At 44.6% G+C, this 19176-nt stretch overlaps 1 protein-coding gene across 1 annotated transcript; it reads left to right on the forward strand.

Annotated features, from left to right (window-relative positions):
• The first annotated feature begins 16694 nt into the window (after window positions 1-16694).
• Window positions 16695-18069, forward strand: LOC108159797 (golgin subfamily A member 6-like protein 6). Its single transcript, XM_017293361.2, has 4 exons — window positions 16695-16801; window positions 16899-17394; window positions 17463-17612; window positions 17679-18069. Exons 1-4 carry the CDS (start codon window positions 16798-16800, stop codon window positions 18010-18012), a joined length of 984 nt encoding a protein of 327 aa, XP_017148850.2. The 5' UTR covers window positions 16695-16797; the 3' UTR covers window positions 18013-18069.
• The last annotated feature ends 1107 nt before the right edge of the window (window positions 18070-19176 follow it).

Here is a 19176-nt window from a genome sequence, read left to right on the forward strand (position 1 = left end):
AGAGACAGGGCGAGAAAAAATGAAATTGTTTTCTTGATGCTGGCTATAATAATGATACGATCCAATTCAGATTCCGCAGTCTTAAAGATATGGTCGTTCTCTACAATTCTACGTTTTTGGTTTTCTCATATCTTTAAAATTGTGGATGCCACAGATTTTCGTCCTTTGTGGGGGCGGAAGTGGGCGGGGCGAAGTTTTGAAATATTTTTGTAGCAGTGACATATCACAGAAGTCTGGATCCAAAACATCGTTGCTCTAGCTCTTATAGTCTTTGAGCACTAGGCGCTAATAGGGACGGACAGACGGACAGACGGACGGACGGACAGACGGACAGACGGACAGACAGACATGGCTCAATCGACTCGGCTATTGATGCTGTTCAAGAATATATATACTTTATGGGGTCGGAAACGATTCCTTCTGGACGTTACACACATCCACTTTTACCACAAATCTAATATACCCCAATACTCATTTTGAGTATCGGGTATAACGAGGGGGAACGTTGTGAGTTGCTGCGGACACCGCAACTCTACGGTTATACCCGATACTAAGTCAGTATGGCTCTCCTCCGGCAGACGCCGCTAATATTAAGCGACACGACAAAGAGTGCGTGCGAGAGAGACAGAAAATCAGTCTGAGCGTGACGTCGGGCGCTGCGTAGCCACCGCAAATTGATTTGTTCCTATTGGCTATAAAAATGATATGATCTGATCCAGATCCAGCAATCTGATAGATATGGTCATTATCTATGATTCTGCGTTTTTAGTTTTTTCGAGTGTGCAATATTGTGGATGCAACAGATTTTCGTCCTTTGTGTGGGCGGAAGGGGGTAGGGCGAAATTTTGAGATACACGTTTTATAGTAAGATCTAACAGGAGTGCGGATACCAAACTTGGTTACTCTAGCCTTAATAGTCTCTGAGATTTTTGAATATCCCCACTTTTTCGTCCTTTGCGGGGGCGGAAGGGGGTGTGGCGAAATTTTGAAACAAACTCGTCTCGGTCCGATATATTAGGAGTGTGGATACCAAATTTGGTTGCTCTAGCTTTTGTAGTCTCTGAGACCTAGGCGCTAATGTTTTACTCTAAGCAAAGCCGCCTATGCTACGTGTGTGTTAGAGAGAGACAGGGCGATACAAAATGAAATTGTTTTCATGATGCTGGCTATAATAATGATACGATCCAATTCAGATTCCGCAGTCTTAAAGATATGGTCATTCTCTACAATTCTACGTTTTTGGTTTTCTCATATCTTTAAAATTGTGGATGCCACAGATTTTCGTCCTTTGTGGGGGCGGAAGTGGGCGGGGCGAAGTTTTGAAATATTTTTGTAGCAGTGACATATCACAGAAGTCTGGATCCAAAACATCGTTGCTCTAGCTCTTATAGTCTTTGAGCACTAGGCGCTGAAGGGGACGGACAGACGAACAGACGGACAGACGGACGGACGGACAGACAGACAGGGCTCAATCGACTCGGCTATTGATGCTGATCAAGAATATATATTCTTTATGGGGTCGGAAACGATTCCTTCTGGACGTTACACACATCCACTTTTACCACAAATCTAATATACCCCAATACTCATTTTGAGTATCGGGTATAACGAGGGGGAACGTTGTGAGTTGCTGCGGACACCGCAACTCTACGGTTATACCCGATACTAAGTCAGTATGGCTCTCCTCCGGCAGACGCCGCTAATATTAAACGACACGACAAAGAGTGCGTGCGAGAGAGACAGAAAATCAGTCTGAGCGTGACGTCGGGCGCTGCGTAGCCAGTGCAAATTGATTTGTTCCTTTTGGGTATAAAAACGATCCGATCTGATCCAGATTCAGCGGTCTTATAGATATGGTCATTATCTATGATTCTGCGTTTTTAGTTTTCTCGAATCTGCAATATTGTGGATGCAACAGATTTTCGTCCTTTGTGGGGGCGGAAGGGGGTGGGGCGAAATTCTGAGATATACGTTTTATAGTGAGATCTAACAGAAGTGCGGATACCAAATTTGGTTACTCTAGCCTTAATAGTCTCTGAGATTTGTGGATGCCCCAGATTTTCGTCCTTTGCGGGGGCGGAAGGGGGTGTGGCGAAATTTTGAAACAAACTTGTCTCGGTCCGATATATTAGGAGTGTGGATACCAAATTTGGTTGCTCTAGCTTTTGTAGTCTCTGAGATCTAGGCGCTAATGTTTTACTCTAAGCAAAGCCGCCTATGCTACGTGTGTGTGTGTTAGAGAGAGACAGGGCGAGAAAAAATGAAATTGTTTTCTTGATGCTGGCTATAATAATGATACGATCAAATTCAGATTCCGCAGTCTTAAAGATATGGTCATTCTCTACAATTCTACGTTTTTGGTTTTCTCATATCTTTAAAATTGTGGATGCCACAGATTTTCGTCCTTTGTGGGGGCGGAAGTGGGCGGGGCGAAGTTTTGAAATATTTTTGTAGCAGTGACATATCACAGAAGTCTGGATCCAAAACATCGTTGCTCTAGCTCTTATAGTCTTTGAGCACTAGGCGCTGAAGGGGACGGACAGACGGACGGACGGACAGACGGACAGACAGACATGGCTCAATCGACTCGGCTATTGATGCTGATCAAGAATATATATACTTTATGGGGTCGGAAACGATTCCTTCTGGACGTTACACACATCCACTTTTACCACAAATCTAATATACCCCAATACTCATTTTGAGTATCGGGTATAAAAAACGAGGGGGAACGTTGTGAGTTGCTGCGGACACCGCAACTCTACGGTTATACCCGATACTAAGTCAGTATGGCTCTCCTCCGGCAGACGCCGCTAATATTAAACGACACGACAAAGAGTGCGTGCGAGAGAGACAGAAAATCAGTCTGAGCGTGACGTCGGGCGCTGCGTAGCTACTGCAAATTGATTTGTTCCTATTGGGTATAAAAACGATCCGATCTGATCCAGATTCAGCAGTCTGATAGATATGGTCATTATCTATGATTCTGCGTTTTTAGTTTTCTCGAATCTGCAATATTGTGGATGCAACAGATTTTCGTCCTTTGTGGGGGCGGAAGGGGGTGCGGCGAAATTCTGAGATAAACGTTTTATAGTGAGATCTAACAGAAGTGCGGATACCAAATTTGGTTACTCTAGCCTTAATAGTCTCTGAGATTTGTGGATGCCCCAGATTTTCGTCCTTTGCGGGGGCGGAAGGGGGTGTGGCGATATTTTGACACGAAACAGTCAAGGTCCGATATTACAGGAGTGTGGATACCAAATTTGGTTGCTCTGGCTCTTATAGGTTCTGAGATCCTTGAACTCATATTTTGCAATTGGCAAAGCCGACCATGAAACCTGTGTGTTAGAGAGAGACAGAGCGAGAAAGAATGAAATTGTTTTCTTGATTCTGGCTATAATAATTATACGATCTGGTTGAGATTTTACACTCTAAAACATATAGTCATCCTCTACGATTCTGCGTTTTTGGCTTTATCGTATCTTTAAAAATGTGGATGCCACAGATTTTTGTATTTGTGGGGGCGGAAGTGGGCGGGGCGAAGTTTTGAAATACTTTTGTAGCAGTGACATATCACAGAAGTCTTAATCCAAAACATCGTTGCTCTAGCTCTTATAGTCCGCTAATATTAAACGACACGACAAAGAGTGCGTGCGAGAGAGACAGAAAGTCAGTCTGAGCGTGACGTCGGGCGCTGCGTAGCCACTGCAAATTGATTTGTTCCTATTGGCTATAAAAATGATCTGATCTGATCAAGATTCAGCAATCTGATAGATATGGTCATTATCTATGATTCTGCGTTTTTAGTTTTCTCGAATGTGCAATATTGTGGATGCAACAGATTTTCGTTCTTTGTGTGGGCGGAAGAGGGTAGGGCGAAATTTTGAGATACACGTTTTATAGTAAGATCTAACAGGAGTGCGGATACCAAATTTGGTTACTCTAGCCTTAATAGTCTCTGAGATTTTTGAATATCCCCAGATTTTCGTCCTTTGCGGGGGCGGAAGGGGGTGTGGCGAAATTTTGAAACAAACTCGTCTCGGTCCGATATATTAGGAGTGTGGATACCAAATTTGGTTGCTCTAGCTTTTGTAGTCTCTGAGATCTAGGCGCTAATGTTTTACTCTAAGCAAAGCCGCCTATGCTACGTGTGTGTTAGAGAGAGACAGGGCGAGAAAAAATGAAATTGTTTTCTTGATGCTGGCTATAACAATGATACGATCCAATTCAGATTCCGCAGTCTTAAAGATATGGTCATTCTCTACAATTCTACGTTTTTGGTTTTCTCATATCTTTTAAATTGTGGATGCCACAGATTTTCGTTCTTTGTGGGGGCGGAAGTGGGCGGGGCGAAGTTTTGAAATATTTTTGTAGCAGTGACATATCACAGAAGTCTGGATCCAAAACATCGTTGCTCTAGCTCTTATAGTCTTTGAGCACTAGGCGCTGAAGGGGACGGACAGACGGACAGACGGACGGACGGACAGACAGACAGGGCTCAATCGACTCGGCTATTGATGCTGATCAAGAATATATATTCTTTATGGGGTCGGAAACGATTCCTTCTGGACGTTACACACATCCACTTTTACCACAAATCTAATATACCCCAATACTCATTTTGAGTATCGGGTATAACGAGGGGAACGTTGTGAGTTGCTGCGGACACCGCAACTCTACGGTTATACCCGATACTAAGTCAGTATGGCTCTCCTCCGGCAGACGCCGCTAATATTAAACGACACGACAAAGAGTGCGTGCGAGAGAGACAGAAAATCAGTCTGAGCGTGACGTCGGGCGCTGCGTAGCCAGTGCAAATTGATTTGTTCCTTTTGGGTATAAAAACGATCCGATCTGATCCAGATTCAGCGGTTTGATAGATATGGTCATTATCTATGATTCTGCGTTTTTAGTTTTCTCGAATCTGCAATATTGTGGATGCAACAGATTTTCGTCCTTTGTGGGGGCGGAAGGGGGTGGGGCGAAATTCTGAGATATACGTTTTTTAGTGAGATCTAACAGAAGTGCGGATACCAAATTTGGTTACTCTAGCCTTAATAGTCTCTGAGATTTGTGGATGCCCCAGATTTTCGTCCTTTGCGGGGGCGGAAGGGGGTGTGGCGAAATTTGGACACGAAACGGTCATGGTCCGATATCACAGGAGTGTGGATACCAAATTTGGTTGCTCTGGCTCTTATAGGTTCTGAGATCCTTGAACTCATATTTTGCAATTGGCAAAGCCGACCATGAAACCTGTGTGTTAGAGAGAGACAGAGCGAGAAAGAATGAAATTGTTTTCTTGATTCTGGCTATAATAATTATACGATCTGGTTGAGATTTTACACTCTAGAACATATAGTCATTCTCTACAATTCTACGTTTTTGGTTTTCTCATATCTTTAAAATTGTGGATGCCACAGATTTTCGTCCTTTGTGGGGGCGGAAGTGGGCGGGGCGAAGTTTTGAAATATTTTTGTAGCAGTGACATATCACAGAAGTCTGGATCCAAAACATCGTTGCTCTAGCTCTTATAGTCTTTGAGCACTAGGCGCTGAAGGGGACGGACAGACGGACAGACGGACGGACGGACAGACGGACAGACAGACATGGCTCAATCGACTCGGCTATTGATGCTGATCAAGAATATAGATACTTTATGGGGTCGGAAACGATTCCTTCTGGACGTTACACACATCCACTTTTACCACAAATCTAATATACCCCAATACTCATTTTGAGTATCGGGTATAAAAAACGAGGGGGAACGTTGTGAGTTGCTGCGGACACCGCAACTCTACGGTTATACCCGATACTAAGTCAGTATGGCTCTCCTCCGGCAGACGCCGCTAATATTAAACGACACGACAAAGAGTGCGTGCGAGAGAGACAGAAAATCAGTCTGAGCGTGACGTCGGGCGCTGCGTAGCCACTGCAAATTGATTTGTTCCTATTGGGTATAAAAACGATCCGATCTGATCCAGATTCAGCAGTCTGATAGATATGGTCATTATCTATGATTCTGCGTTTTTAGTTTTCTCGAATGTGCAATATTGTGGATGCAACAGATTTTCGTCCTTTGTGTTGGCGGAAGGGGGTGGGGCGAAACTTTGAGATACACGTTTTATAGTAAGATCTAACAGGAGTGCGGATACCAAATTTGGTTACTCTAGCCTTAATAGTCTCTGCGATTTTTGAATATCCCCAGATTTTCGTCCTTTGCGGAGGCGGAAGGGGGTGTGGCGAAATTTTGAAACAAACTCGTCTCGGTCCGATATATTTGGAGTGTGGATACCAAATTTGGTTGCTCTAGCTTTTGTAGTCTCTGAGATCTAGGCGCTAATGTTTTACTCTAAGCAAAGCCGCCTATGCTACGTGTGTGTTAGAGAGAGACAGGGCGAGAAAAAATGAAATTGTTTTTTTGATGCTGGCTATAATAATGATACGATCCAATTCAGATTCCGCAGTCTTAAAGATATGGTCATTCTCTACAATTCTACGTTTTTGGTTTTCTCATATCTTTAAAATTGTGGATGCCACAGATTTTCGTCCTTTGTGGGGGCGGAAGTGGGCGGGGCGAAGTTTTGAAATATTTTTGTAGCAGTGACATATCACAGAAGTCTTGATCCAAAACATCGTTGCTCTAGCTCTTATAGTCTTTGAGCACTAGGCGCTGAAGGGGACGGACAGACGGACAGACGGACGGACGGACAGACGGACAGACAGACATGGCTCAATCGACTCGGCTATTGATGCTGATCAAGAATATAGATACTTTATGGGGTCGGAAACGATTCCTTCTGGACGTTACACACATCCACTTTTACCACAAATCTAATATACCCCAATACTCATTTTGAGTATCGGGTATAAAAAACGAGGGGGAACGTTGTGAGTTGCTGCGGACACCGCAACTCTACGGTTATACCCGATACTAAGTCAGTATGGCTCTCCTCCGGCAGACCCCGCTAATATTAAACGACACGACAAAGAGTGCGTGCGAGAGAGACAGAAAATCAGTCTGAGCGTGACGTCGGGCGCTGCGTAGCCACTGCAAATTGATTTGTTCCTATTGGGTATAAAAACGATCCGATCTGATCCAGATTCAGCAGTCTGATAGATATGGTCATTATCTATGATTCTGCGTTTCTAGTTTTCTCGAATCTGCAATATTGTGGATGCAACAGATTTTCGTCCTTTGTGGGGGCGGAAGGGGGTGCGGCGAAATTCTGAGATAAACGTTTTATAGTGAGATCTAACAGAAGTGCGGATACCAAATTTGGTTACTCTAGCCTTAATAGTCTCTGAGATTTGTGGATGCCCCAGATTTTCGTCCTTTGCGGGGGCGGAAGGGGGTGTGGCGATATTTTGACACGAAACAGTCAAGGTCCGATATTACAGGAGTGTGGATACCAAATTTGGTTGCTCTGGCTCTTATAGGTTCTGAGATCCTTGAACTCATATTTTGCAATTGGCAAAGCCGACCATGAAACCTGTGTGTTAGAGAGAGACAGAGCGAGAAAGAATGAAATTGTTTTCTTGATTCTGGCTATAATAATTATACGATCTGGTTGAGATTTTACACTCTAAAACATATAGTCATCCTCTACGATTCTGCGTTTTTGGCTTTATCGTATCTTTAAAAATGTGGATGCCACAGATTTTTGTATTTGTGGGGGCGGAAGTGGGCGGGGCGAAGTTTTGAAATACTTTTGTAGCAGTGACATATCACAGAAGTCTTAATCCAAAACATCGTTGCTCTAGCTCTTATAGTCCGCTAATATTAAACGACACGACAAAGAGTGCGTGCGAGAGAGACAGAAAATCAGTCTGAGCGTGACGTCGGGCGCTGCGTAGCCAGTGCAAATTGATTTGTTCCTTTTGGGTATAAAAACGATCCGATCTGATCCAGATTCAGCGGTTTGATAGATATGGTCATTATCTATGATTCTGCGTTTTTAGTTTTCTCGAATCTGCAATATTGTGGATGCAACAGATTTTCGTCCTTTGTGGGGGCGGAAGGGGGTGGGGCGAAATTCTGAGATATACGTTTTTTAGTGAGATCTAACAGAAGTGCGGATACCAAATTTGGTTACTCTAGCCTTAATAGTCTCTGAGATTTGTGGATGCCCCAGATTTTCGTCCTTTGCGGGGGCGGAAGGGGGTGTGGCGAAATTTGGACACGAAACGGTCATGGTCCGATATCACAGGAGTGTGGATACCAAATTTGGTTGCTCTGGCTCTTATAGGTTCTGAGATCCTTGAACTCATATTTTGCAATTGGCAAAGCCGACCATGAAACCTGTGTGTTAGAGAGAGACAGAGCGAGAAAGAATGAAATTGTTTTCTTGATTCTGGCTATAATAACTATACGATCTGGTTGAGATTTTACACTCTAAAACATATAGTCATCCTCTACGATTCTGCGTTTTTGGCTTTATCGTATCTTTAAAAATGTGGATGCCACAGATTTTTGTATTTGTGGGGGCGGAAGTGGGCGGGGCGAAGTTTTGAAATACTTTTGTAGCAGTGACATATCACAGAAGTCTTAATCCAAAACATCGTTGCTCTAGCTCTTCTAGTCCGCTAATATTAAACGACACGACAAAGAGTGCGTGCGAGAGAGACAGAAAATCAGTCTGAGCGTGACGTCGGGCGCTGCGTAGCCACTGCAAATTAATTTGTTCCTATTGGCTATAAAAATGATCTGATCTGATCAAGATTCAGCAATCTGATAGATATGGTCATTATCTATGATTCTGCGTTTTTAGTTTTCTCGAATGTGCAATATTGTGGATGCAACAGATTTTCGTTCTTTGTGTGGGCGGAAGAGGGTGGGGCGAAATTTTGAGATACACGTTTTATAGTAAGATCTAACAGGAGTGCGGATACCAAATTTGGTTACTCTAGCCTTAATAGTCTCTGAGATTTTTGAATATCCCCAGATTTTCGTCCTTTGCGGGGGCGGAAGGGGGTGTGGCGAAATTTTGAAACAAACTCGTCTCGGTCCGATATATTAGGAGTGTGGATACCAAATTTGGTTGCTCTAGCTTTTGTAGTCTCTGAGATCTAGGCGCTAATGTTTTACTCTAAGCAAAGCCGCCTATGCTACGTGTGTGTTAGAGAGAGACAGGGCGAGAAAAAATGAAATTGTTTTCTTGATGCTGGCTATAACAATGATACGATCCAATTCAGATTCCGCAGTCTTAAAGATATGGTCATTCTCTACAATTCTACGTTTTTGGTTTTCTCATATCTTTTAAATTGTGGATGCCACAGATTTTCGTTCTTTGTGGGGGCGGAAGTGGGCGGGGCGAAGTTTTGAAATATTTTTGTAGCAGTGACATATCACAGAAGTCTGGATCCAAAACATCGTTGCTCTAGCTCTTATAGTCTTTGAGCACTAGGCGCTGAAGGGGACGGACAGACGGACAGACGGGCGGACGGGCAGACAGACAGGGCTCAATCGACTCGGCTATTGATGCTGATCAAGAATATATATTCTTTATGGGGTCGGAAACGATTCCTTCTGGACGTTACACACATCCACTTTTACCACAAATCTAATATACCCCAATACTCATTTTGAGTATCGGGTATAACGAGGGGGAACGTTGTGAGTTGCTGCGGACACCGCAACTCTACGGTTATACCCGATACTAAGTCAGTATGGCTCTCCTCCGGCAGACGCCGCTAATATTAAACGACACGACAAAGAGTGCGTGCGAGAGAGACAGAAAATCAGTCTGAGCGTGACGTCGGGCGCTGCGTAGCCAGTGCAAATTGATTTGTTCCTTTTGGGTATAAAAACGATCCGATCTGATCCAGATTCAGCGGTTTGATAGATATGGTCATTATCTATGATTCTGCGTTTTTAGTTTTCTCGAATCTGCAATATTGTGGATGCAACAGATTTTCGTCCTTTGTGGGGGCGGAAGGGGGTGGGGCGAAATTCTGAGATATACGTTTTTTAGTGAGATCTAACAGAAGTGCGGATACCAAATTTGGTTACTCTAGCCTTAATAGTCTCTGAGATTTGTGGATGCCCCAGATTTTCGTCCTTTGCGGGGGCGGAAGGGGGTGTGGCGAAATTTGGACACGAAACGGTCATGGTCCGATATCACAGGAGTGTGGATACCAAATTTGGTTGCTCTGGCTCTTATAGGTTCTGAGATCCTTGAACTCATATTTTGCAATTGGCAAAGCCGACCATGAAACCTGTGTGTTAGAGAGAGACAGAGCGAGAAAGAATGAAATTGTTTTCTTGATTCTGGCTATAATAATTATACGATCTGGTTGAGATTTTACACTCTAGAACATATAGTCATTCTCTACGATTCTGCGTTTTTGGCTTTACCGTATCTTTAAAAATGTGGATGCCACAGATTTTCGTCCTTTGTGGGGGCGGAAGTGGGCGGTGCGAAGTTTTGAAATATTTTTGTAGCATTGACATATCACAGAAGTCTGGATACAAAACATCGTTGCTCTAGCTCTTATAGTCTTTGAGCACTAGGCGCTGAAGGGGACGGACAGACGGACGGACGGACAGACGGACAGACGGACAGACAGACATGGCTCAATCGACTCGGCTATTGATGCTGATCAAGAATATATATACTTTATGGGGTCGGAAACGATTCCTTCTGGACGTTACACACATCCACTTTTACCACAAATCTAATATACCCCAATACTCATTTTGAGTATCGGGTATAAAAAACGAGGGGGAACGTTGTGAGTTGCTGCGGACACCGCAACTCTACGGTTATACCCGATACTAAGTCAGTATGGCTCTCCTCCGGCAGACGCCGCTAATATTAAACGACACGACAAAGAGTGCGTGCGAGAGAGACAGAAAATCAGTCTGAGCGTGACGTCGGGCGCTGCGTAGCCACTGCAAATTGATTTGTTCCTATTGGCTATAAAAATGATCTGATCTGATCCAGATTCAGCAATCTGATAGATATGGTCATTATCTATGATTCTGCGTTTTTAGTTTTCTCGAATGTGCAATATTGTGGATGCAACAGATTTTCATTTTTTGTGTGGGCGGAAGAGGGTGGGGCGAAATTTTGAGATACACGTTTTATAGTAAGATCTAACAGGAGTGCGGATACCAAATTTGGTTACTCTAGCCTTAATAGTCTCTGAGATTTTTGAATATCCCCACTTTTTCGTCCTTTGCGGGGGCGGAAGGGGGTGTGGCGAAATTTTGAAACAAACTCGTCTCGGTCCGATATATTAGGAGTGTGGATACCAAATTTGGTTGCTCTAGCTTTTGTAGTCTCTGAGATCTAGGCGCTAATGTTTTACTCTAAGTAAAGCCGCCTATGCTACGTGTGTGTTAGAGAGAGACAGGGCGAGAAAAAATGAAATTGTTTTCTTGATGCTGGCTATAATAATGATACGATCCAATTCAGATTCCGCAGTCTTAAAGATATGGTCATTCTCTACAATTCTACGTTTTTGGTTTTCTCATATCTTTAAAATTGTGAATGCCACAGATTTTCGTCCTTTGTGGGGGCGGAAGTGGGCGGGGCGAAGTTTTGAAATATTTTTGTAGCAGTGACATATCACAGAAGTCTGGATCCAAAACATCGTTGCTCTAGCTCTTATAGTCTTTGAGCACTAGGCGCTGAAGGGGACGGACAGACGGACGGACGGACAGACAGACAGGGCTCAATCGACTCGGCTATTGATGCTGATCAAGAATATATATACTTTATGGGGTCGGAAACGATTCCTTCTGGACGTTACACACATCCACTTTTACCACAAATCTAATATACCCCAATACTCATATTGAGTATCGGGTATAAAAAACGAGGGGGAACGTTGTGAGTTGCTGCGGACACCGCAACTCTACGGTTATCCCCGATCCTAAGTCAGTATGGCTCTCCTCCGGCAGACGCCGCTAATATTAAACGACACGACAAAGAGTGCGTGCGAGAGAGACAGAAAATCAGTCTGAGCGTGACGTCGGGCGCTGCGTAGCCACTGCAAATTGATTTGTTCCTATTGGCTATAAAAATGATCTGATCTGATCCAGATTCAGCAATCTGATATATATGGTCAATATCTATGATTCTGCGTTTTTAGTTTTCTCGAATGTGCAATATTGTGGATGCAACAGATTTTCGTTCTTTGTGTGGGCGGAAGGGGGTGGGGCGAAATTTTGAGATACACGTTTTATAGTAAGATCTAACAGGAGTGCGGGTACCAAATTTGGTTACTCTAGCCTTAATAGTCTCTAAGATTTTTGAATGTCCCCAGATTTTCGTCCTTTGCGGGGGCGGATGGGGGTGTGGCGAAATTTTGAAACAAACTCGTCTCGGTCCGATATATTAGGAGTGTGGATACCAAATTTGGTTGCTCTAGCTTTTGTAGTCTCTGAGATCTAGGCGCTAATGTTTTACTCTAAGCAAAGCCGCCTATGCTACGTGTGTGTTAGAGAGAGACAGGGCGAGAAAAAATGAAATTGTTTTCTTGATGCTGGCTATAATAATAATACGATCCAATTCAGATTTCGCAGTCTTAAAGATATGGTCATTCTCTACAATTCTACGTTTTTGGTTTTCTCACATCTTTAAAATTGTGGATGCCACAGACTTTCGTCCTTTGTGGGGGCGGAAGTGGGCGGGGCGAAGTTTTGAAATATTTTTGTAGCAGGGACATATCACAGAAGTCTGGATCCAAAACATCGTTGCTCTAGCTCTTATAGTCTTTGAGCACTAGGCGCTGAAGGGGACGGACAGACGGACAGGGCTCAATCGACTCGGCTATTGATGCTGATCAAGAAGATATATACTTTATGGGGTCGGAAACGATTCCTTCTGGACGTTACACACATCCACTTTTACCACAAATCTTATATACCCCAATACTCATTTTGAGTATCGGGTATAAAAACCATGAAAAACCATGAAAAATTCAACAGAAACTTGTCCAGAAATCGGCCGAGTTAGTTCGTTTGAGCGTTTGGGTGTGACTTCATTATCAACTGAGAACATTTCCCTCAGCTGAGGTCTTTTCTTGGGTGGAAGAGCTGTGACTAATGTATCCTGGCAACAGCCAAACTCAATTGTCGGAAGAAAGCCGGAACGAACAGATCCCCCACTAACATCACATGAATCCATAAAGTTCCCTCAACTGTTCTCAAAAGAACAGGAACTAATCCACCTTTACCCACCTAAACAATATACTACATGCATATATATATACATAGGTATGTATGTACTACGAGTATCGCAAACATCTTTTGCCGCCTGGCTCAAGGGAAGTCTTATGGGGATATCTTAAGTTTCCGTTCGCAATATAACCAGAGTGACCTTCCTATTGCCAGAACAAACATTATAATAACACTTTTGAAAGGGTTCTCTATGGGGTTTCATGCGGACCATCCTCTTACCCACCATTAAAACAGTCGCCAAGCACCGTTAGCCTGCCGTTTCTCGTTTCTTGTTTCTCGTTTCCCTTTCCTTATGCCCATTGTTCCATGCGATTCCCGTTCTCCCTCTCACTCTTTCAGTATCTAACACTATCTCGTCCGCCCGCTGCTGGATACGAACATACATACATATACATTAAAGTAATCTTCCAAGGCAAGTAAACCACAAACAAATTTATAGCTGCAATGCGGCCAGGCCAAGTATAACGGGGAAGCATTTCTGTGAAATTTGCACTCACTGTCGTAGATAGTCATGAAGAAGCCGAGCCAGCAAAAAGAAGAAGAAGCAAAAGTCAAGTAAGGACTATGAAAATATATAACAATAAGCAGCAAAAGCTGTGAAATGCTGCCAAGGCAACGGCAACGGCCACGGCAGCGGCAACGTCGTGTCCTCGTCGCTGGTTCATACCGAAGCCAGCAGACAGCTCGAAACGGTACAATGTGGGCCACTGCTCAGTGAGAGAGCGCCTCAAAGAGAGCACCTAAAAGAGAACTACGGTTTTCGGTTGTTCCTTTTGGGCTGCACATTCCTTGGCTGTGCAGTACCGATAGAGGTTGTCGTTGTTCTGCTGTGGCGCTTTGCATGGCCATTTGTTACGTATGTGGAGCAACAGAAGCAGAAGCAGCAGCAGCAGAGCAACAAATCTGCTGCACACTCTCTTGTTTCTTGTTCTCTTTCGCTTCACTCTCTCCCTGAGCTGTTTTTGCGTCATTTTTTTTAGGTTCTCTGCTTTAACTGGCTCTCTCTCTCTCTGTCCCTTGGGTGGTTCGTCTATCGCTCAATGCTTTTCTTACCATCTCTAGCAAACAAACGAGGGGGAACGTTGTGAGTTGCTGCGGACACCGCAACTCTACGGTTATACCCGATACTAAGTCAGTATGGCTCTCCTCCGGCAGACGCCGCTAATATTAATCGACACGACAAAGAGTGCGTGCGAGAGAGACAGAAAATCAGTCTGAGCGTGACGTCGGGCGCTGCGTAGCCACTGCAAATTGATTTGTTCCTATTGGCTATAAAAATAATCTGATCTGATCCAGATTCAGATTCAGCAATCTGATAGATATGGTCATTATCTATGATTCTGCGTTTTTAGTTTTCTCGAATGTGCAATATTGTGGATGCAACAGATTTTCGTCCTTTGTGTGGGCGGAAGGGGGTGGGGCGAAATTTTGAGATACACGTTTTATAGTAAGATCTAACAGGAGTGCGGATACCAAATTTGGTTACTCTAGCCTTAATGGTCTCTGAGATTTTTGAATATCCCCAGATTTTCGTCCTTCGCGGGGGCGGATGGGGGTGTGGCGAAATTTTGAAACAAACTCGTCTCGGTCCGATATATTAGGAGTGTGGATACCAAATTTGGTTGCTCTAGCTTTTGTAGTCTCTGAGATCTAGGCGCTAATGTTTTACTCTAAGCAAAGCCGCCTATGCTACGAGTCGATTGAGCCCTGTCTGTCTGTCCGTCCGTCCGTCCGTCCGTCCGTCCCCTTCAGCGCCTAGTGCTCAAAGACTATAAGGCTAGAGCAACGATGTTTTGGATCCAGACTTCTGTGATATGTCACTGCTACAAAAATATTTCAAAACTTCGCCCCGCCCACTTCCGCCCCCACAAAGGACGAAAATCTGTGGCATCCACATTTTTAAAGATACGATAAAACCAAAAACGCGGAATCGGTGAGAATGACCATATCTTCTACAGTGCAAAATCTGAACCAGATCGAATAATGATTATAGCCAGAATCAAGAAAGCAATTTCATTCTTTCTCGCTCTGTCTCTCTCTAACACACAGGTTTCATGGTCGGTTTTGTCAATTGCAAAATATGAGTTCAAGGATCTCAGAACCTATAAGAGCCAGAGCAACCAAATTTGGTATCCACACTCCTGTGATATCGGACCTTGACCGTTTCGTGTCCAAATTTCGCCACACCCCCTTCCGCCCCCGCAAAGGACGAAAATCTGGGGCATCCACAAATCTCAGAGACTATTAAGGCTAGAGTAACCAAATTTGGTACACACACTTCTGTTAGATCTCACTATAAAACGTATATCTCAGAATTTCGCCCCACCCTTTTCCGCCCCCACAAAAGACGAAAATCTGTTGCATCCACAATATTGCACATTCGAGAAAACTAAAAACGCAGAATCATAGATAATGACCATATCTATCAGATTGCTGAATCTGGATCAGATCGGATCTTTTGTAGCCAAAAGCAAGAAATCAATTTTCAGTGGCTACGCAGCGCCCGACGTCACGCTCAGACTGATTTTCTGTCTCTCTCGCACGCACTCTTTGTCGTGTGGTTCAATATTAGCGGCGTCTGCCGCAGGAGAGCCATACTGACTTAGTATCGGGTATAACTGTAGAGTTGCGGTGTCCGCAGCAACTCACAACGTTCCACCTCGTTTCTCTTTGCTGTTGTTGTGTGTTCTTTTGCCCTCTCCAGATGTCGTCTCTTACTTGTTGCTGACGCCTGACGCAGCAGCTGTCATTGCGGTGGCTCTTCGCCCTAGGAAATGGTTTTAGTGGAATAATGGTGGAGGTGTGCATGGAAATGGAAATGGAAGTGGCAATGGGAATGGGCCATGGGCCATGGGAAGTGGGTAAGGAAATGGAAATGAAATTTGTTTAACAAGGACGGACGCTGTGGAAGTTCTTTTGCCGATGAACGGGACCGATTGCGGTCTCAGTGGGCCCCGGGATTGGTGGGGTTGGATGAGAGATGAAGAATTACCTTCTCACTTTTAGAGTGCAATTTTCGAGTATGAAATTTGCATTGAATGTTGTACAGCTTTAATAAATATTCAATATATGGAATGGTATCAAGATATGTGTTTCATTTTAAATAAATTTGATCATCGTCTGGTCTGATGAAAGTCTCCACTCCCCTACCGCATTTGCGTTTGTTTCATAGTCTTTTGGTTGCCCCCTCATCTGGTAGCTGCCCAACGCTCTCCCTACCTCTCTCTCTCTTTGTACTCTGTCCTTCAGAATTGGACTTCTTCTTTGGCTTTCATTCATGCCGCGGCAGTTGACATAATGCGACATGGCCAAAACCACCTTCTTGACAGCATCATCCCTCCTCCCCCTGCCATTGCCTGGTGGAGAAATTTCCGCAGGCTGCGAGGAGCCTCCCCAAAGCGCACCCCCAATCAACCTCTTCCGTTTGCAGCAATGAATGAATAAACAAGTCAATCCCAGCGTTGCAGCGGTAACCAGGCAACAGTTTAAACCAAGTAAACAGGTCTTTTGTAATCAAACAAAAATTACCTGCTTGGCTCAGAACTGTAGTGCCTGCCTACAACCGACTGATTACACCTAAGAAGAGATCAACTTTCCCGAATACAGATAAAATGGGTGAGTTATAATGAAAGTTTTCCGATTGAAACGGCAAACATACATTTGTATGTATGTATATGTATACGGTATACCCAAACCAAAAACCCTCCTTTAGACGGAAGCGCTCTGCGTACCGTGAGAATTGAGTGCGTGCTGAAATTCCTCCAGGAAGCTATAGAGATCGTTAAGATCTCGGTGCTGTTGCCCAAGCTGTTTGCGGATCCACCAAATCCCATCGACCACCAAACGATCAGGATACTCGATTACTTCCAGAAGAACTACCAGATCTACAAGTTCTTCCCCCAATTAATGCGCAACCTGAGCGACAGGGACCGCACCCTTATAGCCTCGTTAGCACTCCTCTTGGACATTGCCAAAGAGCATTTGTACCGATCATCCAAGAGCGAGATCAGCAAGGAGCGGATGCTCCATCAGATGTACCACAAGAACGAGGACATCCGGAAGAGGCTCCACAACGTACGACGGGATCCAACCAAGCGCCGCGTTATGGAGAAATGGAGAATGGCGGCCACAGCAATCTATCTGGTAAAGATCGAGAACGATCTGGCCTACAAGAAGTGGCAGAACAATGTCCGCATTCAGAATGAGATGTGAGTGATGGCCTTGTTCCACAGCTCTTCGGTCCTAATACTTTTTTCTTTGTGTCCTTTCTCGTTAGCACAAAATGCAGCCGCGCCATGCGCACAAACCACAGGAACAGCTTGGAGAAACAAAAGGAGCTGGAGGAGCAGCTGCAGATTGCCAGGGAGGCTTGCGCAAAGCTCACTCAAAAGCATCTGCTTGAAGAGCAGGACGCTCGCAATGAAAAGTAAAAGATCCTGCGCCCATTCCCATTCTGCCCCTACCCTCACGACACTTTCCGCCTCTCCTACAGGAACAAGCTGCTGTTGCAGCTTCAGAGTCTGGTGAAGAAGTACGACGCGAACATGGGTGATGACATTCGGGAGAATCTGGTGCTCCAGGACCAGTATATGGTGGCAAAGAAGGAGCTCGATAAATTCATGGTCGTGTATCGGCGCGAGGAGGCAGTATACAATGACATTGTTGTGCGGCGGGAGCAGGAGGAGCGCCGACGCCAACAGCAGCGCCTCGTCGTCTTCATGATGAATCGGGCGGATTCGAAGATACAGAAATACTGGCGCAAGTGGCGCAAAGATCAGCGCAAAAAGAACAAGCGCCTAAAGAAGGCCAAAAAGGGCAAGGGCTAGGGAAATAAAATTTCGTTAGTTATAAAATTGATGCTCCGAAAATAAACGGGAAAAAGTGCCAGCCAAAACGAATGAAAGACTTTCCATAAAGATCCGCCTGGGTGTGCATAGCATACTGTTTTGGGTTGACAAGAAGGGAAATTAATTGGAGTTTCCTTGGCATTGAACGCTCATTTTTGATCCACGCAGATGGTTAAAAAGGAAACCTTTGCAAAACTTGCAGCCAAAGCTTATCCAATTTGTGAGAGTGAAATAGGATGGGCGATTTACTTTCCGAACACGTCTTTATTCAACTCATCCGCCATTTAGAATGAACGAGCGTCGATCTACATACTTTTCATGTGCCCGTATCTTCGGTATTTTTCTGGGGTGGCCGTACATTTATGGATTCTTAATCTAAGCTAGGGATGCCGTATTGGCTGATATAGGTTGTAATGGGGCTGCCGTACTGAGTGATAGGGGTTATCCTACCACAAATTGGATTAAACAAATCCGAATTGCATTTGATCTTTCAACGAATTCCGATATGTTTTTAAGGAAAAGGGCACGGTGCACGTGCACCCCAACACCGCTTGAGGGGCTTCCTCTTCGACAGCGACAATCCAAGAGAAAGAACTGGCTGTCTGTCCAAATGTTTACCCAACACGCACACACACGCGATGTGGCAACGCAGGAGGCAGTGGAGGGGAGAGGGCTGCGACACAGGCAGAGTACGAGCCGCAGCCGAAATTCATGTCTTACGGGGCAAACGAAAAATGGCGCAATGCTGTCGTCGCCAGCGCCAGCGCCAGCGTCAGCGTCGACGTTGTCGCTCTTTGACCCTGCCCCATGTTTGCTGCATTGTTACTTCATTTTCGTTTTCGTTACCCATTCGTCTCCTCCTCCTCCTCCTCCTCCTCCTCCACCACCATTTGGCATGTCTAATTTTCGCAGAGGTTAACATACTTAACTTGTTGGCATGCGTTGCAAGGCTGCTGCTGTCGCTGTCGCTCTTGCGATTGCACCGAACGGCGCAACATTGCGACACTTTGCTGCGGCAAAAGAATATGTACCGCAGCTGGAAAATGCGCAAAATCGTTGGTCCCCATCCCAGTGGAATGGACACAAGTGTGTGCGCCCCTCGCTATGTTTTTTCTTCACTGTGTGTGTGTGTGTGTTTTTTTT

This window comes from Drosophila miranda (assembly GCF_003369915.1).
Source record: "Drosophila miranda strain MSH22 chromosome Y unlocalized genomic scaffold, D.miranda_PacBio2.1 Contig_Y1_pilon, whole genome shotgun sequence".
Lineage (NCBI taxonomy): Eukaryota > Metazoa > Arthropoda > Insecta > Diptera > Drosophilidae > Drosophila > Drosophila miranda.